Here is a 25000-nt window from a genome sequence, read left to right as displayed (position 1 = left end):
GCGAGAACAATTTTCAGGCGAATCCGATCACCCACCCTCCAGCTATTAACTCCGGAAGTAGTGTGATTTGAAGGTTCTTAGGTATTTTTACTGTGAAATATGAATGTTTGAGTCAGAAATAAGGCGATTAATCAGTTGTAAAGTCCTGCACGTATTAATTAATGTTTTTGCATGAATTGGGAAGGTTTTAGGATGAAAAATGGCGATTTTTGAGTATATTGGTAATTTTCACAGGAATATAGTTAGCACCTAAATTGAAATAGTATTTTCTCAAAAAGTTGAAGTCGGATTGACCTGAAAATTGGGGGATAGACTAATTTGGGTACGAGGAATCCGATTTTAATGCCAGATTTGACCCCACACCAACTTGCACGGAACTAGCGCACGCCGCTGCTGCGGAACGTAAAATTTGAATTGCTCGTGGAGTATTGGTAGTAGCCCTATGTTTTTTGGAGGGTTAGTGTAACTTTTCAAGGGCTTTCGATTGGTGATATTTTCAATCCCAGATTCCGACCGGAAGTAGGTGCTTCGGGACGACCCGAGTGCCGAAAACCGGAAATTGGCCTTTTTGAGCGGCCGAATGACTTTGAGATGGTATTAATATGATAACCTGACACAGTTAGTGACAAAAAATAACCACCCTGGTCAATTTTGGCGAAATCGGATTTTTCGGGTTTCAGCAGCCACGACTCGTTAAAAACATTCAAATTGCAAACGACTCGCAACGGCTGATCTGTTGGTCATGAAACTTGGCAGGCAAGTTGGTGGCACCCTATATTTACTATAAAACTTTATCCGAAGACGTTTCGACCACTACTCCGCAGGTTATAAAGTTTGGAAATTTGGGGTCATCCGGGAGGTCGATGAAAAGTGTGCGCGGTCATTGCTTTTGTTCTAGTGGGAGTTAAGCCATGAAATTTTGAGTAGGTGCAAATGTGAGAGGACTTTCTGTGACAGCAATTAGTTTTATTAACTTGACCCTTCATTTTGGACGAATAACCCCTGATTGACCACTAGAGGTCACACTTTTGGGTTTTTAGGAATATTTTAGGCATGTATAATTAAAGAGAATTGCATGAAATGGTTTCAAGATTTGAAATAACAATTTCTCTTGGTTTTTGGGGTTGAGTTTAGTTATTTATTCAACACAAGATTTTTGACAGTGATTGATTGCAGCTAGTTAATTTGATAGCGGAAATAGAGGAATAGGAACTGTTCAGAGCAACGTTCAATGTTTACTAAGCAAACACTGATTGACATGTCAAGTGTATAAATGAGATAAAACGAAGTGGGTTTGTTTGCATATGAGTCCAAAGGTCGTTTACTTAAGATAAGGAGAAAGTTGAGCAATGGTTGGTAGCAGTTGAATGACATAGCATAATTTGCTTTTGGTTTGATTGCATAGCAAACAAAGCATTCCTACAGATGGTGACAGATTTCAAATAAGTTTCAGTGTTTACTTAAGAGATTAAGGTTTGTTTGTTTAAGATAAGAGCGTATTGGTGGAGTATAAATTGAAGTGACACAGAAGTTTTAGAGAGAGAGAGAGAGAAAGAGAGAGAGAGACCGGGAGAGGCAGATTTTGGAGATTTTGGGAGAACCTCAGAAGTTTGAATTTGCCGAAGCGAGAGAAAGTAGTTGGTTTAGTGGGACTAAACTGTAACAGATAGTGTTAAAATCAAGGAAGAGATTGAGATTGAACTCTAAAAGTTTGTAACTGCAAGACCAGTTGGGATACTGTGAGCTGTTTTTTTTTAGTTCATTTGGGAAGTGAACCACGTATTTTGGTATTTTTATTGTAGTTACTATTATAAATTGTCTTGAATTTGTCTTTTTCATTGATGTGCAAGTAATTCTTTTACATTCGTTATCCAGATAAATAGAATTGATATTACGAGCCTCATTGTGAATTAACTAATTTCAAGGCAATCTAATTTGCAACAGCATACAAGAGTGGAAGAGGGGAAATCGCAGAGTAACAAAGTAACGCTTACTTCATCAATTCAAAACCTTTGGTTTATTTTATTTGATCGATCTTCTGGGCGACAGAGTCCCCTCACTGTTGAGCCTAGTTAGAAATTCAGAAGACGACAGTGGCGCTCCTGGGTGGGCTTCGTTTCTTTGTTACTTTTTGCTGTGGATTATTTTCTGATTAATTCGAGAGCGTGCGTATTTTTCGTCGGAGAAACTGCTGAGAGCGCAACGAAACTTGACTTACGTTTTAAATTTGGGTTACCAAGAGTTTGATTTTGTTTGGTTACCAATTGGTGAAGCGTTTTCCTTCACCCGGCTACGAAGTTTGGAAGGATTGGCGTGAACATTATTTGAGCACCGGCATGAAACTGGGATTGACGGAAGAAGAGATGATGAAGTGGTTGCCTACAAAATAGTGTGGGTGGGCCTTGAATGCAGTAAGTGTTTTACCAAGAGGTTATTGGTGGTCGACTCCAGGGAAGCAAGCATGGACACTGACAGAGACGTTGTATCAGTTTGACAAACGATTGTCGGACAATCCGCTTTTTTTATGAGCGAAGCTACAATTTGTTTGCCAGAAAGAGAGCGGGAAGTTGAGCTGAGCTCCTTGAAACAAGTGATACTATGGATCAGAGAACGCGACAGCAGTGTTCTCAAAGGCAGGTGATTGATACAAATAGAAGCGTTGAAACTTCTTTAATGGATGAATTTCGGCAACCCGGCAAATGTTCTGAAGGGTTTGACATTGGGTCCAGCAGTGGTGTATCAATAAAAGCAGCTTTCGGTAAAGATCTATTTGTAGAAGCGGAAGATATGAGAGTTGCTGAGAGTGGTAGTAGATTACAAACTCCAGGTTGCGGCGATGAAGTACAAACTGGATCTGAGGTAGATTTTACGGAGGAAATTTGCAGTCAAGTAAAGCTGGAATTTTATAGAGTACCGCGGAGCAAAAATGAAAACAGTGGCTTCAGAGGAATTCCGACAGAAGAAAAAGTCATCAGACGGAGTGTTGAGTCTTGTGGACCAGAAGAGCATCATGCTATGGAAAAGGATTATGTACTGTCACCAGAGTCTGAGGAGCTGAGCTATGAACAGTCGGATGATGACAATTTGTTTGAAGATATTTCGGATACAGATTTTTCGGATGTAGAGGAACTGGATGTTAACGATGCGAGAAGCGAAACAAGTTTTGCTGAGAGTTTGGACTCAGTTGCATGCGGCAATGTAAATGCAAAAGCAAGCAATTTTAGCGGTGGTGTCAAAGCTAGCAGAAGCGATATGTTGGGAGCTTGGGGCTTGATGAAGTTAAAGTCAGGAAGTATGGATCAGAAGTTCTGCAATGTAACAAATGTGGCTGATGAGACACAAATCTGTACAACTGAGTGCACTTTGGAGAATTGGACAAGTTCTGGAGGAACTGATGGGCAGTTGGTATGTGAAACACAAAAAGGTCAAAACGATGAGGCAATATGTGACCGGAGTAATTTTGCACAGTTGGGAAAGGAGGTGGAGGAATGGGTGCAATCTCAATTGAATGAAAACCAGCTATGTGGTAGTGTTTCGGTCCAATCAATAGATGAGCATCAAGGGGAAGGTGCTGCAATTGACAGAACATGGAAATCCGATCAGAAGTCAATGGCTAAAGTGTTGCACAGTAGGGTTCATGATGATCAAAAGCCTAGGCGGGAGGATTCCAGCGGGTTTTCGATGGAAGTTGAGCAGAAAAGGGAGAGAAGGATTGCATCGCGATTTCCGGAGATTGCGAAGCTGTTGCTGGAGAACCGACCGTTGAGCCGAAAGGAGACATGGAGCCGTTTGGAAGCATCAGGACAGCAGTCATGGCAGCATTATAGGAGAAATAGCAGCTACAGTGGAAGAAGAGGTGGACATCCATTCAAGCATCAGAGCAAGAAGGTATTCATGTACAGGTGCTCGAGTGTATGAGTAGAGGGACGTTTACAGCTAAGTTATTCAAGCCTTTTTACCCAATTTTTGCCTGCATTGTTTTAATTTGGTTTATCGGGACAATTTGATCAAGTACTATAGCCCAAGGAAAAAAATTTTCTTTTCTCAAAAAATAGGGTGATTTAGGGAAATGTGTACCTCTGGTAGATCTACTTGTAGATTTTTTTTACTTTAGTGATTTTGGGGTTCTCGGAGAGGATGTATGTCAGAGGCTATAGCGTTTGATCAAATATCAATGTTGATGAGTTAGGTAGAATGTTAAAATGTGAAAATACGAAAGTGTTTTCGAATCTGGTTTAGTCAACCGCTATTCAAATTTTAGTGCAGTTAGTTTATATTAACCCGGAGCTAAAGCTTAGTGGTTCACTTCACTAGGTCGACTATTATTAAAGTGCGTAGGAGTAAGTTAATCGGGTCACAGGATAAGGCTTTGCAATTATTCGGGAGAATAATAAACTAGGAGGGAGGAGTGTAGGATGCATGGAATTGTTGTAACCAGATATTGTTAGTTAGAGAATTTAGGTCAAATTAGACAAGTTAATTAGCTGTTTGAAGTAAGCGTTCGATCTTAAAGGGTTATTGTTATGAAGGCGCCAGAGAGGGGAGTTGAGTGATATATCTTAAACAAACAAACCAATGAACAAATGCATATTTAGCTGTCGATATATTTCGTTTACTTAGCAAGGTTGCATTTGAGCATCAGGCCAAAGTCGAAATGAGGGATTTAATTTTAGAAGAAAGTTAGAGAGCGAACATTTGAAGTGAACTAGATACTTTGAACGGAATTGGAATTTCAATTTGAAGTAATTGAAAGTGCGATTTAGAATTTGCAAAATAATGGGCATTCCCAAACCTGGTACGCCTCAACTCTAAGTTATATTCGTCATTAGAATCTGAAATTGTGTTCTCCTAACGATTGTTGATATATAATAGGGATACGCGGCCAGTTACACCTTTTTCTATCAGAGTTATTAGCACCGGAAGTGGTGCTATTCGACGATTTTTGATATTTTGCATTAAAAATTTGATAGTTTAAGGTTGAAATAACGATATAAACCAGTCGTACTAGGATTTACTTGTGCAGTAATGTATTGGGTGATCATGGGAATGGTTTAGAAAATTGTAAGAGAAATTTGTTGGAATCTTAAAGTAAATAAAAAGGCAATTTATCAGTTTTCCAAATACCCTACCGGTAAAAAGTTGTCCGACCCCCAGGGATGGGAAGGAGTTATTGGTTGATAACTGGTCAATGATGGAGAAGTACCCCTAGTGATGAAATATGAAGGTTTGAGTCAGAAATAATGTGATTAATCATTTGTAAAGTCCTGCACGTATGAATTAATGTTTTTGCATGATCTTGGGAAGGGTTTAGAATGTAAAATGGCGATTTTTGAGTATATTGGTAATTATCACAGGAATGTAATTATTACCTAAATTGAAATAGTATTTTCTCAAAAAGTTGAAGTCGGATTGACCTGAAAATTGGGGGAAAGACTAATTTGGGTACGAGGAATCCGATTTTAATGCCAGATTTGACCCCACACCAACCTGCACGGAACTATGATTTTTGGAGGGTTAGTGTAACTTTTCAAGGTCTTTCGATTGGTGATATTTTCAATCCCAGATTTCGACCGGAAGTCGGTGCTTCGGGACGACTCGAGTGCCGAAAACCGGAAATTGGCCTTTTTGAGCAGCCGAATGACTTTGAAATGGTATTAATATGATAACCTGAGACGGTTAGTGACAAAAAATAGCCACCCTGGTCAATTTTGGCGAAATCGGATTTTTCGGGTTTCAGCAGCCACGACTCGTTAAAAATATTCAAATTGCAAACGACTCGCAACGGCTGATCCGTTGGTCATGAAACTTGATAGGCAAGTTGGTGGCACCCTATAGTTACTATAAAACTTTATCCGAAGACGTTTTAACCACTACTCCGCAAGTTATTAAGTTTGGAAATTTGGGGTCATCCGGGAGGTCGATGAAAAGTGTGCGCGGTCATTGCTCGTGTTCTAGTGGGAGTAAGGCCATGAAATTTTGAGTACGTGCAAATATGAGAGGACTTTCCATGACAGTAATTAGTTTTATTAACTTGACCCTTCATTTTGGACGAATGACCCCTGATTGACCACTAGAGGTCACACTTTTGGGTTTTTAGGAATATTAGAATTTTAGGCATGTATAATTACAGGGAATTGCATGAAATGGTTTCAAGATTTGAAATAACAATTTCTCTTGGTTTTTGGGGTTGAGTTTAGTTATTTATTCAACACAAGATTTTTGACAGTGATTGATTGCAACTAGTTAATTTGATAGCGGAAATAGAGGAATAAGAACTGTTCAGAGCAACGTTCAATGTTAACTAAGCAAACACTGATTGACATGTCAAGTGTATAAATGAGATAAAGCGAAGTGGGTTTGTTTGCATATGAGTCCAAAGGTCGTTTACTTAAGATAAGGAGAAAGTTGAACAATGGTTGGTAGCAGTTGAATGACAGAGCATAATTTGCTATTGGTTTGATTGCATAGCAAACAAAGCATTCCTACAGATGGTGACAGATTTCAAATAATTTTCAGTGTTTACTTAAGAGATTAAGGTTTGTTTGTTTAAGATAAGAGCTTATTGGTGGAGTATAAATTGAAGTGACAAAGAAGTTTTAGAGAGAGAGAGAGAGAAAGAGAGAGAAAGGCAGAGGCAGATTTTGGAGATTTTGGGAGAACTTCAGAAGTTTGGATTTGCACAAGCGAGAGAAAGTAGTTGGTTTAGTGGGACTAAACTGTAACAGATAGTGTTAAAATCAAGGACGAGATTGAACTCTGGAAGTTTGTAACTGCAAGACCGGTTGGGATACTGTGAGCTGTGTTGATTTAGTTCATTTGGGAAGTGAACCAAGGATATTGGTATTATTATTGTAGTTACTATTATAAATTGTCTTGAATTTGTCTTTTCCATTGATGTGCAAATAATTCTTTTACATTCGTTATCCAGATAAATAGAATTGATACTACGAGCCTCATTGTGAATTAACTTATTTCAAGGCAATCTAATTTGCAACAGCATACAATAGTGGAAGAGGGGAAATCGCAGAGTAACAAAGTAACGCTTGCTTCACCAATTCAAAACCTTTGGTTTATTTTGTTTAATCGATCTTCTGGGCGACAGAGTCCCCTCACTGTTGAGCCTAGTTAGAAATTCAGAAGACGATATATATATATATATATATATATGTGTGTGTGTGTGTGTGTGTGTGTGTGTGTGTGTGTGTGTGTGTGTGTGTGTGTGTGAGTGTGTGTGTGTGTGTGTGTGAGTGCGTGTGTGTGTGTGCGCGCTCGCTCGCGCGCGCGAAAGAAGTAATGAGTTCCAGGCTGGCCTTCCTTGTTTGGTTGTAAAATGATGTGCGGCTGCCATTAGGTGGTCAAATGGTGTAATAGGGAGGTCGCAATGAGAGGAGTCTCATGAGCTCTACTTGTCTCTTACCCGAGACAACCAAAGTCAATAAGGAAACAAAAAAAATTGAAAAAAATTTCGCTCGAATTGGTGTCTGGTCAGACTAGTGTGCGCTTGAATCGGCCTCTGATCAGACTAGTGTGCGCTTGAAACTGCCTTTGATCAGACCGTCCCAGACCAAAGTGACCTCTGATCAGACCGTCCTAGAACAAAGTGGCCTCTGATCAGGCAAGTTCCAGACCATTGTCCAGACAAAAGTGCGCTCGAAGCCTTTTCCAGACCATGTAATTTGAGCGCACCGGGAACATGTGTGCGCACGAAACTCGTCTGATCAGGAGTCACTTTGGTCTGGCCACCTCGACCTGGGTAGTCATTTCAGCACTCTTACAGGGTTTATGGGCTAAGCCTCCCATGGCGACTCATTACAGCCCAAAATTTGTAAAAGTTTGCAGATTCATTTTCCCACAAAGTCCTTCAAATGCAGCCCCGCTAACTATTTTTGGGAGGAAAAATTCTGCCCAGCTAGAAGACTTAATTTACTGAAAGTATCAATCAAAGTTCGCGTATAGAGCTCCTTGCATAGTTATCGAAAGTTGATTCTGCAATTTCCCAGCCAGAAGACCGAACAAAAACGACTTCAGTTTAAAAATATTCGGTATGTTCCCATTCAAACCAAAATAAATTAACTATCTATCGTCAGTTTTAAAAATAAAATATTAGGGGATTCTTTAGCTTTAGAACTTAAGAAGGGTGGTATATTTGTTAATTGCTCTTGAACGTAGTTCATAGCAATTATTGCAAACGTGTGTGTCTTTTTTACGACTCGAAGAGGAGTATTGATATTCTACAGGTTTTTGCGACTCGAAGAGGAGTATTGAGATTGTACAGGTTTTTTTTAGCAGAAAGCAAGTTTGTTCGTGAATTGAATTTTGACTTATTCTGTTCGAGCATTTACCTCGGTTTTTAATTGTTGACTTCTGTTTTCGTACATTGGACTTTAACAGTAGCTTCGTTTGTAATGTATAGTAATTAGGAACTGCTGGTATTGTTCAAGGTGAAGATGTCATTTTGAGATTTTTCGTTCCTATATAAGTCCTAATTATCTAAACTACACCGCACACCCCCCCCCCCCCCAAACACCTACCTACCCCCCAACACCTACCTCCCCCAACACCTACCCACCCCCCACCGCACCCCCACCTCCTCCCCCCCCCACTTACCCCCACCTACCCCTAACCCCTCCCTTCATCTAGCTACTCCCACCTACCCCCCACCTACCCCCCCCCCCAACTACCCCACCTACCTACCCCATATACCCACCTACCTACCCCCACCACCTACCTACCCACCCCCCCAAAACCACCTATCTACCCCCCCCCCCCCACCACCTACATACCCCCCTTCCTGCACCCCCCCCCCCACCACCACCTACCTACCCCCCGCCCCAACCTACCTCCTCCACACCTACCCCTACCACCCGAACTACCCCCTCCCTTCACCTAACTACCCCCAACTACCCCAGCACTACCCACCTCCCCAACCTATCTACCCACCCACCCCACCTAGCTCCCCCCTGCGCCTAAAAAATTGACGGAATTTTTAAAACACTTTAATGTGGTTTGTCGGGCTACTTTTTTTCTCTTGTCAGTTTTGATGTTCTTATTTCGGTAAGGCTAGGTTAGAGATTATAATGCACGACGATTAGAGTCGTTTCCGGTATTCTACCGGCTATGTTTTTTTAGCAGAAAGCAAGTTTGTTCATGACTTGAATTTTTGACTTCTTTCTATTCGAGATTTTACCTCCGTTTTTGATTGTTGACTTCTGTTTTCGAACATTGGATTTTAACAATAGCTTGGTTTATAATGTATAGCAATTGGTAACAGTCTGTAATTCAAGGTGAAGAGGTCACTTTGAGAAAATTTGATCCCATTTAACTACCTAACCCTCCAAAAAAACTACCCCCACGTACCTAAACCCCCCCCCCCCCCTCCCCCAACGTACGTAACCCCCGAACCCCAACGTACCTACCCCCCTCCCTCGTGCCTACCTAGCTACCCCCCCCACGTACCTATCTACCCCACCCCCCACGTACCTACCCCCCACCCCACCTACCTACACCCCCATCAACACCTACCTGCCCCCATTTTCCAAACCTCCCCCCCTCCCCCCCTCCCCCCACCAGCACTTATCCATACCCCTGAACTGAAAAAATTTTAACGCTTTTTATGTTATATTGGTCTACTATTTTCGTTATTTCTAGTATTTTTTTCGATATTCTGATTTTGTCCAAGTTAGGCTAGAGATTATTTTGCACGACGATTCGAGTCGTTTCCGGTATTCTACCGGCTATGTTTTTTTATGCAAAATTTTCGCTTGACATTTTTGACTTTTTGAGTGACGTTTATGCCCTTGACTTTTTGCATTTCGCGTGATCTAAAAGTCTCTCTCAATCACAATTTCAAGCAGCTGAACTCAATTGGCGGCAATTTAATACTAAAAGTCAAATGAAAAGTGCACCGAAACTGGTGGCATTTTTTTTACTTTAAATCTCAATAGTTGTATATGTTAACCTCTAATGTGGTTATTTGAAGCCCACTATAGAACTTCTTAGTCCCATTTAGTCCCCCCCCCCGACTGAAGCAGGCTGCAATTGATTAGAGCTCCCACTAGTCGTTCAAGAGCAATTCTTCCGGCGTTTATTCGGTTATGTTTTTTTAATAAGTTGAAAATTGTCGAAAAGTTTGTTGTATGCAAAAAATTGTCGGTTTCCTCTATCCCGGGTCGAGGTTTGGCGGTGAATTGTCGTAAAAAATGCGGTGAGATGCGGTGAAAAAAAATATTTTTCACCGCGAATTTCTTACATCTTTTTGCGATGAATGCGGTGAATCGCGGTGAATTATTTATTTTCACCGCGTTCTCAGTATTCTTACAAAAAGAATTGTCCCCACACGGGTTCGAACCTCTGACCTCCAGCATGCCTTCAACTGCTTTTTCCACTGCGCCAACTGTCACGTAATTCTGTGATATTTCTTGTGAACTTAAATCAGATTGATCCAACCTTGGAAAGCAAATGCGGAGAATTTTTGTAAGAAATGCGGTGAATTTCGAGGGGAATTTTTGTATGAAATGCGGTGAAATGTCGTGAATTATTTTTTTTCACCGCATTCACCGCTTTCACCGCATTTCTTACATTAATTTGCCACAAAAGTCGATGCGGTGAATTTTTGTAAGAAATGCGGTAAATTTTACGGTGAATTTTAGTAAGAAATGCGGTGAAATGCGGTGAAATATTTATTTTCACCGCATTCACCGCATTTCTTTCAACAATTCACCGCAATCACCGCATTTCTTACAAAAAATTACCCAAAAACCTCGACCCGGGATATCTGTCACATTGGTTATTTTCAGATCCTGGTCTGGAAATCTTCACGGATCCTGTGACGGGTAAGATGTACGTAAAGACCAAAGATGGAGAGATCTTAGAGGTGTTTGTTGGGGAGGATGGCAAGACCTACTTCAGAACCAAATCTGGTACCCTCAGAGGTAATTATCAGTATCAGTGGTTGCAATAATATCGTGATTTTTATTTTCTTGGTAGTTCACCCGCGCCATTGCATTTACGAGGGTGCAGCTGGTACCTAACTCTAAGAAAGTGTAAATGAGTATCACAATTTTGTAAAAGCAATCACAAGGTACTGAAAGGTGCGAAACTTGATAGGGTGTTTGTGATAAAACAAGGACGTCATGGCTTGCAAGAATTTAGAAGATTGTTCCATGCGTTCCAAGATACTAGGCTTCTAAACAGGATCTCAACACGTTGCAAATAAGATTATTCAAGACAGTTTGACTTATGAAAATTTTGTTTACGATGTTTTGGCTATCTCACGCGTTTTGCCGATCGTTCATGAAGTCCATGCGTCACGTTTCATATATCTCGGAATAGTTATCTTTATAATTCACAATTCTAACTGCTAATCAATGAATCAGCAATGCTACTTACCAATTAAGAAGAGAGTTATGAATCAGTCAGCCATGTAGAATATTAATGTACTTGGTGTAGCACTCGACAACGTCCATGAACACCTAATCAAACTGTAACAACACTACTGACCGAAGTGATGAAACACCCTAAATAGCTAAATTGAGCACTCTTATATCACGGAACAAATAACCCAGCCTAATTTAGAGATTGGTGACCACCTGGAGATGTATGTGGACCCAATCACTGGCAAAATGTACTTGGGAGAGAGGAGGAATCCTGGCATGGAGGTCTGGACAGATCCAGAGACCGGAATCACTTACGTTAGAACTGCTGATGGTTAGTATACAGTCGGTCCTACAAAAAAGCTAAAATAAAGTTTCTGACCCTAATAAACCTTTTGTTGTCTCTTTGTGATGTCTGATGAATTCTCAGTGTCTCAAGAATTCCATCATACAAATTGAATCTAACTACCTTTTATATGAAACTTCGAAAAAGTATTTTTTCGAAAATTACTCTTGCTCTGTTCGTACATGTATCTTTTCAAACTCTTCTCAACTTTCATTGAATTTAATTTGAGCCCACACCAATCACAGATCACTCTAAATCTTGGCCCTGACCTTTATTGTATAATTTGTAAGAAATATACCGCGGGTTGTAAGCGGTTGCAAGCCAAACATTTTGTCAGAAATGCCCTTATTGCGCGGAAATTATCTAAATGTGCTGAATAAGCTGACAGTTTATTATTAGGTGTAGAGTGCTGAAGAAATTTCTAACAAAATTTCAGCACATTTTCCAGCACATCACTTACATAACTTCAGCATTTTCAAATCGACCAAATTAAACCTTTAAACACATTCCTTACAGAGTTTGAGCACATTTTCTGCATATTCTTGCATAAATGCAATTCTTCAGAATTCGGACCATTCCACTTGTGTCTCGCGCATGTTAGAAAATGCAAAATTTCAGCACAATTCTTACATAAATTGTGTAAGAAATGTTCAGATAAAATGCAGGGAATGTGATAAATGTGTGGAATTTTTGTAACAGATGAGCTGAAAGTGTAAAAATTACGATGGAAACGTCTGGCAAAAGTGCAAAACAAGTGTTGATTGTGTTGAAAAAACTTAACAGAAGTGCTGAAAAGTTTTCAATTATTCCAATTAATAAGCTGAAAAGTGTGGTACACAGGTATCAACGTACCACTAACTCTGATTGTTCCGTTGCTACTTCATCATTTTCATTGCTTATTTCCATTTACGGATATAGTTCAATTTGCCCCTAATCATAACTTGTTTATGTCTGTCAAAATAGATTTCATGGCTTGTTCATTCCTTATAGTTTCCGTTTTTAAGATTGTTCATACTTTTGTTCATTCCGCGTTGTAAACATTTAGATTTGTTCATACCATTCTGGTCTGCCGCTAATTTATTCAATTTAATCAGAAATCTTCTTGCAAACAGTTGTAATTCATTCTTCTAAATATGTTTTCAATTCGCTAAGCGAATACAGCACTATATTAACTTAGCCTAATCGTCCCACAACTAGAAGATAACAATAAGCCTGATTCGCTCTACGAATCAGAACAGTGGAAAATCAGTTTAGCATTAGCAGTTCAAATAATCCAGATTTGCAACACGAATCAGCCCCGAACATTAAATTCTTCATTTGCACCGCAAGTCACTAGATTTACTTTTGTACAGTAAGCGTGTACGACATAGCGATCGATCCCTTCTGGGAAAAAGCCAAATCAGAACCACCGCTACGTTAGAAGAATTGATGGACACAAGTAAAACTCGGGATAGTGGCCAAAGAGGTCATCAATCTAGACGTAAAACTCAATCCAAAATCAATTACCGTAACCCTGCCAACCGAGCCTTGATACAAACAACCAATTAATGATCCAACAGAGGTGATTAAACGTGAGCAAAATCCCTAAACATGCAGCTAAAACTCTCGTAGTAGAAGAGATGCCAAAAAATAAACGCAGGAATACTATGTTGTGACCGCCCTTGGGACCTCTGCAAGCGAAAATGAGTTTTTTTGTTGTATCGAAGCATGGGCATAGAGGGAAGGCGTTTTATGATCAGCAAAGAACCACACGCAGTTATACACGAACTATCGACAATTGAACTCTGGACTATAATGAAAGTCGCATTCGTGCGGACCCGCAACATCAATTGTACCAATAGTTTTTTCCGAAAACAGAGAAAGGGAGAAAACGTAGAGCAATTCTACCGCACGCTTAAGAAATAAACGGAGATCTGTAACTTCAAAGACTGTGAGGACTCAAATTGCAGGGATATATTCATTACAATCATGTTGGATATCGAAATACAGCGCTATTTGGTCCGCGAAACAACAGAACCAAGCCAAGCACTGAAAACGGCAATCAGTATGGAAATAAGAATGCTGAATCAAATGAAAACAAACAGCACAACACCTCTATCATCCAACAACGTTCAAAGTACTACTGATTATCTCCCCCAAATCGCCAACAGCAAATAAACACAAATTTCACAAGGCAATCAAAGAAATCAAGAAAGACACCTCTTAGCCTGTATAGACCATTTCCCAAAACTTTTCTCCGCAGAAGTATGCGAGCACGCTGATGCTAACGGCATACAAAAAAAGTGTCTACAGATTTATATTTTGCTACACGGCGTACCGCGCCGTATTCGCTTCGACCAAGCTCGCTGTCAAGTAGAAAAACAAATAAGCAGTTTCTGTGGAAGCCATAATTTTGAAGTAATTGTGTCGCCAATCATTGACTACAGTTGAGCGGCTAATTTAAACAAAAAATTCAGGCACGGATGCGATAGAGAAGCAGCAATATCTAATTTTAACATAAAAGCTCAATAAATTCGATCATATACGAGCTTCGCATTTGCTGACAGATAACATTTCAAAAGTATCCCCATTTGAGGCTCAATTCGGAAGACGCCTTGATACGCCGCTCACTAACATAAGCATCGAACCAAACATGTTTAAAATGTCCTGTAAAAACGTTGTTGATAAATATTTATTTCAAGACACCTTGAACTGGACACAGCTAATACTGGCAAATAAATGCAATGATCCCGATCGATGCAATACCGAAAGAAAGACGAACAAGACCAACGCATTAGAAGACGCAAATAACAGAAAAATCAGTGATCTGCAAGGCGAATTGCGTCTTGTTAGAATTGAGGTACAGCGCAGACAGATAGCAGGGACGGAAAAATCGGTGCAGCTAATGATCGTCAAAAAGATACCCGCACACATAGGGTTCAAGAAAGATCTGAAAGGACTGTACGAAGTGTTGGAGACAGGGTGAACACTAGTAAAAGAGGATCATTACACTTTTGCCATTTAGGAACCAGACAAAATGAAGGTGACAGTAAGGAAATCGGGCATGGCAAAATTCTGGATAAAAGCCAAAAAAGATAACTCCTTTAAAAGTGCACGTAGATCGCCGACCGAGAAAGCCAACGTGCAGGATGAAAAAGGATAAAATAATAAAACACGCTTCAGATCTAAGACGCAAATTAGAAGGGGACAAAAAGATAAGTCGAAGGACCCAACCAGATGACAAAAATTTTATCTCATCAGTGAAATCAAAAATATCAGGCGCCCTAAGAGTTCGCATGCCAGTTAGACCACTTCCTCCCCCGTCTTGTGCTGTCCCCAAATAGCAGTCCCGAAGAAAAAGCGAGCAAACAAGCAAAACTCAACTCCCATAGGTCAGTGCAGCAGATCCGCATTCAATCCAGTTGCCCTGCGTTTCTCAGTTGCTGAAGGAATACAGTCAATCGGGGAGCGATACCCAACCAGGACATCCATTTTGAGGTCACTGCCATCCACCACAAGTAGATCCAGCAGTGCAGACCTACATCTTGCAAAACATAAGCGCCAGAAGAATCACCGCCTTCAAAGCCTAAATGCAGTTAAAAAAGCCTAAAAATTCAAAATGCCTATAAAAACTCAAAAACTTGGAAAACATTTAAACTCATATAGTATTAGTAGCTAACCAGTACATATTTTATTTAATTTTCTGTCATCATTCTTTTTTCTAAAAAAAATTCAGCAAAGCCTAATTTTCGTTTGAAAGGGGGGATATGTGGTACACATGTACCAACATTTCAGTAACTCTCATTAATCCGCTGCTATTTCGTCATTTTCATTGCTTATTTCCATTTTTAGTTGTAGTTCAACTTGCTCCTATTCATAACTTGTTTATTGCTGTCAAATTCACTTTCATGAGTTGTTAATTTCTTATACTTTCCATATTTTAGATTGTTCATACCTTTGTTCACTCCGCGTTGTAAGCATTTAGATTTGTTCATACCATTCTTGTCTGCTGCTAAATTATTCAGTCTAATCAAAACTCTTCTTGCAACCAGTTGTTATTCACTCTTCTAAATCATGTTTTCAATTCGCTTTGCGAATACAGCACTCTAATAATTTAGCCTAATTGCCCCGCGACTAGCAGTAATACTGAAGATATTATTAAGCCTGATTCGCTCCGCGAATCAGCACAGTTGAATTTCAGTATAGCATTCGCAATTCAAATAATTTTGATTCGCTACGCGATTCAGCCCCCTATTTAAAAAAATTATTGATTCACGCCGCGAATTACTAATTTTTTTTTTTGTAAAGTAAGTGAGTACGACAACAAGTAATTCTAAATAGCTAAGCTTTCTTTTTCATTCAAAAAATGTTAAGGTTTTCCTGAATCCATGGACAGTTTGAGCAGTGCAAGCCGGAGAACCTACTTTTCCAGTGACTGGGGTGCGAATGAGGAAAGATAAGAAACCATGTAACATAAGAGTTGGAAGCATGGAAATTGTGTAAAAAAGGCGCTTAAAGGCAAATAAAAATATTTCTCAGCGGAAAAATCTTACAATAAATATTTGCTGAATTGTTAACAAGAGCTGAACTTATTTAAGAAATGTGTTAACAATTCGGCACATTAAGCGGATAATTATGCAATATTTATTGGCTGAAAATTATGTTCTTTTAGCGGCTGTCAGTGCATTTCTTATATAATTTTCAGGAAACACCTGGAACATAGATGTTTATGTTCGAAGAAGATCAAAGTAGAAACTTAAATCGATAGCAACTGTTTCCTCGTCTAAATCTGAAATAGTCAACCTATAAGGGAAAATTGATATTTCAGGTCAGGTTCTAGAGATGTGGACAGACCCTGAGACGGGCAAAACATACTTGAGGACCAAGAGTGGTCGAATCGTTTCTGAAGTAGATGACTCTATGGTCATGTACACTGATCCCAAAACGGGCAAAAAATACCTCGCACCAAGGGCAGGTCAGTTTGATAACCAAACTTAAATTTTCACTTAAGGCGGTTAGCATTTACCACAGAGTGTTCTATCAACATATGCGGAGGTCTAGGGTGTTGTGACGAATTTGATGTCATGTAACAATTTTTTTCAGAAACTTACCAACTCACATAACGATGCTTCAGTAGACGACAAATAATAACCGCACCTCTAAGATATTCTCAACGAAGCTTGTGAATATCTATTGGACAAGAATCGCTCATTTCCTCGGATTCGATGGAAATTAATTTCAAATTTCTCAAAACTAATTTCATTTTCTTAAAAAAAAATTATTGAATTTCTGAATCACTTAGTTCTTCTTCGAAGAATAAACTTGATGAAGAAACGTAATTGCATCTGATAACAGAATACATTTGCGTCATTCATGGATCAAAATTATGTCTTTTTGATATGATTTGATGCGTCAAAATGTTGTCTCATCGCTAGGCTAGATGTTGCTAATGCTGGATGCAAGTCTAAATAGTGGCTGTTCTCCCAACAACATTAGATTAGGGGAAATTATTGAACTCTGGAAGTAAGTAATCGCTGATTAGAATAGAATAAACAAGGCGGCTCGTTAATGTGCGTTCGCACATGATGTTCCGACCCGAGCTCATCTACATTTTTGACTTAATTGTCAACCAAGTGAAGAAATTACAAAAATAGATGTTTGAGTTTAAAACAATCGTTACACAGCCTATCTACTAATTGAATTACATAATGCCATGCTTTATTACAGCGCCAATGAGATCTGACCTTAAAGAGACTACGAGACAAAAAAGCAACCAGAAAATGAGCAAAAACAAAAACTTCACGGCAAAAACTGAATATCTAAATTTAAAAGCACATAGTAACAACGTCAAAATGCAGTCAAATAAAACCTTAACTACTCAAACTTAAATTCTCCTAACTATACAGCGGACGGAAAGTTTTCTTAATGAGACTACGTTACAAGTCAATAAAGAGAACGGTCAATGAGGCGAAATTCAAACTTTAATCAATGTTTTTTAAACCCAGAAATTTCAAGTCTTAAAAATCATTAGCTTTAACTAAAAAATCCGTGATAAATTACCAAAAGTTACTACAAAACCAAAAGGCCCTGTGTTTGGGTAATTTAAGCCTTAGAAACGAACTAAAGAAAAACCTTAAAAATTAAGAACGATTTGCGAAAACACAAGCTAATGCTACCATTAAAATCATTAGCTATTATCTGAATATTATGCTTTTTTAATTCAATTCTTATTTCTACTAATTCAGCTGCAGTAATTATACTGAGAGATTAAATAAGTTTATATGGACCACACTTGTAAACCATTGTGATCTGTTACTACGCGATTGTTCTGAAAGAAGAGAAAAAGAAGCGCTAAAAATTACCACTCAAAAAAACGTTTATAAAAACGCATATTGTCCAACAAACAAAGCATCGGTGACAAATAATATCAGTCGATAAATTGAGCGAGAAAAGTGTCGAAGGCATTAAAAAATGAACTTTCACTAAAACCTTTTCTATGTTCAATTAATTTTTTAACAGCAATTGGATTCTTCTTTTCTATCAATATAGTTTCAAAAAATCAAAAATGAACAAATACATTAGAACCACGAACTTTTTGAGAAAACTCGTAGTATCAAGGCTATTAGTTTCATTACCTTTCACCGGAATCCACTAAATACGCTAAATTATGCCTCCATGGAACATCAAATTTGTTGGCCACTCATATTTGGTCATAGAGACCTTACAACATGTTACTGAAGATGAAAACAACAACAAAGACAGGCAACAACCAAAAATTCAGTAAAAAAGTGCCAGAAGAAAGTGTCGAAGCAATTTAAATCATAAGTTCTTCTCTGAAATCTTTAAATAAGATCCGTTGAAAAACTTACTTTAACCAATGGGAACTATCAGTAATAAGATAATGTGATAAGACTTCAAAAGGATCCAAAAATAAGAAAAAGTACCCGAAAGATTTTTAAAAAATGTGAAAAATAGTGGCAATGAAGTTTTAAAATTAAAAGCCAGAAGATAAAACCGCTGACCAAAATATTTTTGGCTGCATCAGAAAAAAAATCCGAAAAGTACTAAGACTGACTGACAGTTCACGAAAAAAGAGTTTAGGATTGGTTAATGTTCCAAAAAAGTCTCGAAAAATTTTTTTTAAAGTCTTAACAGCCATTAACCTCAAAAGCTTTTAACGGAGGTCAATAACTACGCTCAGAAAAAACACGATGTTGGGAGGAAAATGTTTGTCATGCATAGATTATCAAAAAGAGACCACAATATGTCTTAAGACTATGAAAACAACACCAAACACGAAAACAAAAATTCAGTAAAAGTGTGACAGAGGAAAGTCTCGAAGCCACTTAAATCATAAGCTCTTCCCTGAAAACTTAGTGTATGATCCGTTGAACGTCTTCCCTTAACCAATGGGAACTGTCAGTAATAAGATACTCTGATAAGACTTCAAAAAGATCCAAAAATAAGAAAAAGTACTTGAAAAAAAATATGAAAACTCGAGGCATATGAGCTTTAAAACTAATAGTTAGAAGATAAAAACGCTAACCAGACAAAATTTAGCTGCAATATTAAAAAAACGGGATCCTGTAGGTACTAAGACTGACTAACAGTGCACGAAAAAGTTAAGGATCGGTTAATCTTCAAAAAAATTTTCGAAAAACTTTTTTTTAAATTCTTAACAGCAATTAAACTGAAAATATTTTAACGGAGACAAATAACTACGCTGAGAAATAACACGATGGCAGGAAAAAGATGTTTGTCATTCATAGATAATCAATATGAGATCACAATAAGTCTTAAGATTATGAAAACAACAACAAAAACAGGCGAAAACCAAAATTCAGTAGAAAAGTGGGGGAACAAAATTTCGAAGCCATTTAAACTATTGGCTCTTCTCTGAAAACTTTATCTGTGATCTACTGAATGTCTTTTCCAAGTCAATTGGATTAGAATAATATTTGGATAAGGTGTGTAATATTGGGATAATCTGATAAGAGTTCGAAAGTAACCAATAATACGAAAATATCAAAAAAAATTTCAAATTTTAAAATTTTGAATTCTTGTGTTATTGAAGTCATATAATTAAAAGTTAGAATATAAAACCTTCAGCGAAATTTATTTTAGTTTCAGTTAAAAGCAAGTGGGCTATGTCAATACTGAGACTGACTAACAGTTGACGAAAATTTTAAGATTGGTTAATGTTCAAAAAAATTTTCGAAAAATCATTTATAAACTCTTGACAGACATTAAATTCAAAAAATTTCAACGGAAATCAATAAATAGGCTTAAATATGCTTCAATAGGAGTATGGGAAGGTTTGTCTTGCGGAGGAGACCAATAAGACATAACAACAAGTCTTATGACTATGAAAACAAAACAAAATCAGGCAAAAACCAAAAGTTCAGTAGAGAAGTGCGAGAAGAAAAGATCGAAGAAAATTAAAACCATAACCTTTTCTCTGAAAAATTTATCTTCGATTGATTAAACGTCTTCTGGAAGCCAATAGGAGTTGTCAATTTTTTGACAAGTTAATGAGAAGTTAAAGAGAAACTAATGTTCAAACAATTTTTTCGAAGAATTGTTTTTAAAGTCCCAACAGCCATTAAATTCAATAGTTTTCAACGGAAGTCAAAAGATTCGCTCCGTTATTCCTCAACGGGAGGACAAAAGATGTTTGTCATGCATATTTAATCAATTACACATCGCAATAAATCTTATCTCTATGAAAACAACAACAAATACAGGCAAAAACCAAAAAATCAGTAGAAAAATGCGAGAAGAAAGTGTCGAAGCCATTTAATCCATACACTTTTCTTTGAAAACTTTATCTCTGATCCATTGAACGTCTTCTTGAAGGCAATGGTAGCTATCAATATTAGGATAAAGTGATAAATTTTCAAAAAGAACCAATAATGCGAAAATATCCAAAAATTATAATTTGTTTTTCAATATCTTGTGGCATTTAGATCATATAACCAATAGTTAGAAGATAAAACCACCAACCAAATAAATTTTATTTTACAGTAAGAAGGAAGGCGGACCTGTCATTCCTGAGACTGGCTAAAAGTTCACGAAAACAAGTTTTTGATTTGTTAATGATAAAATTTTTTTTCGAAAATTTATTTGAAAGGCATAACAGCCATTAGCTGTCCAGTTAATGCACTAGATATGCTCACTTAAATCTCATTATGGAACATATAGCACTGTTAGTTAATGAGTCTATGCCATAGGACTCCAAAAAAATTAGTGAAACCTCAAAACGAAATTCAAAATTTCATTTAAAATTACGAAAACTCAGAGTCGAATTTAAAAAAAACTTGAGCAATTCCTTGAAAACGATTTTATTTTGTTCATTGGGGCTCATTTGACTGTAAAGGAGGTTTTTCAATAAGGGAACGTCGATATGAAAAGTGACTTGTCTCCGGGTGACTTAAAAAAGCAAAAAAAAGCAGAAAGTTTTATAAAAAAGAGCTCTCGAAATTTCGAAAATTTTTGATATTGAAGCTACATATGAGACCTATGAATAAGCTACCTATGAATTAGTCTTTTTTATGGCTTTTAGTCTATTAGATACACAAAATAGATTCATTTTTGGCAAGAAATTTAAGTTTGAAATATTATTTTTTATAAAAAAAATATCTTAATTTGAAGAAAAATCACCCTAAAAGTGAACAAATACCCCGTGTTCACACAAAACTTCAATCCTCAATAACTCCTCGAAAAAAAACGAAAATCAGAAAAAAAATCTTTTTCAATTTGAATTCTAGCTTTTAAATGATATCACTCACATTTCTCTGCGATGAATATATCGATCGGCCAAAATTGACTGAACAAAAAAAACCATTTGAGTATATAGTTCCTCCCCCCCACAAGTGGGGTCGGAACAAAAAGAAAAGACATTTAAAAGATTTTATCTCAAATTTTTGCTGATTCTATTATTTTGTAAATGGATGGAAGTGGAATCCGAAACACATGTGGTGCCTTAAAAGACAATAAATCATTTTCATACCCACCTTGTTTCGTTTGAATAATCGTTTTTGTATGTTCTCTAACTTGAAAATTTGAGTGATGTGGTATTCTTTCTACTATACAAGGAGGCTCAGTAATGTGAGTTCGCACATAAACTTCCAACCCCGCTCATACGCATTTTTGGCATAAATGTCTATCAAAAGAGGAACGGATAGAAAAGCCCCAAAAAGCTCAAGTTTTTTTCAAAAAAAAAACTGTGTATAAACAAAAAGATCGTCTTCAGCCCAAACAGTTCAGTGAATTAGAGAAAATGCTGCATTAGATTAATGAGATCAACCAATAGTAAGAAAGCAAGTCCAGACGAGCAACAAAGTCAAACAACGATAACAACAAAAATTAATTACATCCAAAACTTTATTTACATTTCATATAAAAAAACTTATTAACAAGGTCAAAATAGCGTCAAAAAACTGAAACTAACAAAAAAACTTGTACTTCACTAGAAAATATATGTAACCACTCCATAATAGGGCTTGGAAGCAATTAGACAAAAAAGAAAGAATAAACAGCAAAATTAAAATATTGGCTTATATTTTTAAAAAAATTTAATTTTAAAGTAATGAAAACCATTAGATAGAAATTGGAAAATACGATGGAAAATCTATGGGAGTGTATTGAGACCTGTCAAAATTCAATTTTTTGCGTTTGCAAAAAGAACAAACAGAGACAGCAACACAAATTCAAAAAAAAATTATGAAAAAAAGATGTCGAAGCCGTAAAGCCATATTTTGCCACTCAAGATATGTTCAATTGAACATTCCTTGAATGCCAATAATGTGGTATGCAGTAATAAAGTGACAGAAAAAAAGAAAACGGGTAGAATTAAGTGAAACTCTTGAATTTTTCGGAAACAATTAATTTCAAAGTCCTGAAAACCATTAGCTACAAAATGAAACAATTTATTCTGTTGGGAATCTATTCTGTTTCTTTCCCCTACCCCAGTTTCTTTAACTCCCTCAGTTACAAATTTTATGCTGCTACATAGCTCGTTACTATGTAGGAAAAGAGCACGTGCGCCAGGGGGGCGTAAAAATGTGAGCCCACTAATCCGGGGGGGGGGGCAGAAGAAAACAAATCCGAAGTTCCTTTATTCGTCCAAAAAAAGCGCATGACACCTGTAATTTTTGAGAATATGTTTTACGTCTACAAAACGAACGTCACTCGTAGACAAAAATCAAAAACTTTTATTAAAATTTTTTTTGCAAAAAATTTGTGTCGAAGCCAGTAATTTCACAACGAAGTCTTTAACAACATTAGAATTCGTACAACTGCACTTTCCCTTGACAACAAAATTGTCATATTTAACCTTGGCAATAAAGTATCAAGATTCGTTTTAAATGGGACAAGATTTTGGCTATGTCATCAGTAAAAATTAATCAATGAAAAAGGTTTAGCTCAAAAATTTAAGATAAAGCAAGAATTTTTGGGTTCTAAGATGAATCATTAAGAATAGACAAAAAACCCGTTTCTTTAATGAAGAAAAATGAGCCTACGTTTTCCATAAGTGAAAATTTATTTACGTATTTATATAATACACACGGCATACTAGACTGCCTACTGCATTGCCCTCACTCATGTCCCATGAAAGAGCTAAAAAAATTAAAACAGATCACAGTATAATTTCACCTCATTTTTGGTTGAAAAAAGGATTATCAAGTAAATTTAAAACAAAGTGATATGGACTGGGAAAAAGCAAACTTTTTTCATGGTCTGTACCAGCGCTTGTACGAACCTAATTTTTTAGATCTGAAAAGCTGACTTGTTCTGGTTTTTTAATTGACAAAAAAATTTAAAGCAATAAAAGCCAAAAAATATATCAAGATCTAACAATATTTTAAGTGCTGTCAAGAAACTTGTTTCAGATTTTACTTGATAAAATATTTAAGAACTTCTCAGATTTACCTTGATACCTGTACAATAACTTTTCGGCGACATGTTTGAAGTTTCGCAAGAGATATCTAGATCATGCATTTTTTATCAAGGTGTATCAAGTTCCGATTCCAAATCTCTGGGAGGTTATGTGGAGATTTTTCGGTTTTGCTTGCGTTTTTAACAGGTTCCACAACATAGAAATCAAGTTCGCTTGTTTACCTCTTATAAGACTTTTTTCCAGGTGCGCAGAAAGCCGGCGTGTTCACTGACCCCTTGACTGGGAAGATCTACTTGAGAACCTCCTCTGGGAGGATAGTGGAGGCTTCTTTAGATGGACAGTGTGAGATATGGCCAAATGCACTGCAGAACAAAATACTTCTGAAGAACAACAATGGATCTTTCGACAGTAAAATCTATCTCACTGTTTTTTGTACAGTGAATTATATCTTTCTTTATGTTTGAAAACATTTGCAGAAATTAGTAACTGTTTCACAAAGTTTGCAAATTTTTTCGAACTTGACAGTGAACTGGGGAGTCCTACAAATTTGCCGATCACGTAGTGCTAGCCAGTTAAATACAACCGTTGTTCCTATACTTTAGCACTTGCAACTGTGTTTTTCATTAAGTATGTGCTCACTAAATTAGACCCCGTAACAAAAAAAACGATCAAATTTTTGTATACAATGCTCAATTTATCGCTCGCTGTTTTTAATATATCAAGCAAATCATTACCGTATGTCTGTAGTTTTATCGCAGTCGGTGTAACCTCGTGCCACCATAGTTTATCACTTTTTAGAAACCGGCTTTTGACGGATAATCCCAATAATCGTCGCGCAACGTACTATCCTAGTCGAGGCGGCGATTTATGAAAAGACCGTCCTCGATTGATATTTGTTATTTAAAAAAATTGGCTCAACTTTATTAGTTATCATCAACTTTGACTGGAATTAAAATAGCTGTCCTCAAGTTTGTCTCGATAAAAATGGCATCCTCAACTTTATACTCTTTTTACTTAGTATTCTAGGATCTAGAGAAGACTGCAATTGAGATCTCAATTGCTTAAAAATTGCACAAGATGTTTTAACGTTTTTCAGAGCTGCCAGTAAATTTTGAACTGCTAAATGACACGAAGAACTTTCGGATCTTGTTGCAGACAGAAAACTCACATTTGATTGAGCTGACAAACAGTCGAGACATCACCCTCAACCCCATCAACAACAAAATCAACGCCAGGGTCAAAGGTACGCCCCGCGCTAAGTTAAATTTTATCTAGTTTAACAACAGAAAAGTCAATTCGAGGAATATTTTCCCGAATTTTTTGTGCATTTTACCGCCAGAGACAAAGTATAATGGCGCTATGTCTAAAATCTTTGGCTTACTTGACCTTAATTTCAAAATTCGG

General features: G+C 37.4%; 2 protein-coding genes across 2 annotated transcripts in view; one reads left to right on the top strand and one right to left on the bottom strand.

Moving 5' to 3' along the window:
• The window catches only part of LOC142336358 (nuclear migration protein nudC-like), a 472960-nt gene that overhangs the window by 317586 nt on the left and 130374 nt on the right, over positions 1-25000 (bottom strand). The window lies entirely within an intron of this gene.
• Positions 10802-25000, top strand: part of LOC142337197 (uncharacterized) — a 58220-nt gene continuing 44021 nt past the window's right edge. Inside the window, exons 1-5 of the mRNA XM_075386330.1 lie at positions 10802-10931; positions 11575-11706; positions 16526-16672; positions 23840-24004; positions 24693-24839. Coding sequence (XP_075242445.1) covers positions 10838-10931; positions 11575-11706; positions 16526-16672; positions 23840-24004; positions 24693-24839 — 685 coding nt within the window. The 5' untranslated portion in view covers positions 10802-10837. The remainder of the gene's footprint in view (positions 10932-11574; positions 11707-16525; positions 16673-23839; positions 24005-24692; positions 24840-25000) is intronic.

This window comes from Convolutriloba macropyga, chromosome 3, assembly GCF_964194025.1.
Source record: "Convolutriloba macropyga chromosome 3, txConMacr16.3, whole genome shotgun sequence".
NCBI classification, from domain to species: domain Eukaryota; kingdom Metazoa; phylum Xenacoelomorpha; order Acoela; family Convolutidae; genus Convolutriloba; species Convolutriloba macropyga.
This window is presented reverse-complemented; position numbering and strand designations above follow the sequence as displayed.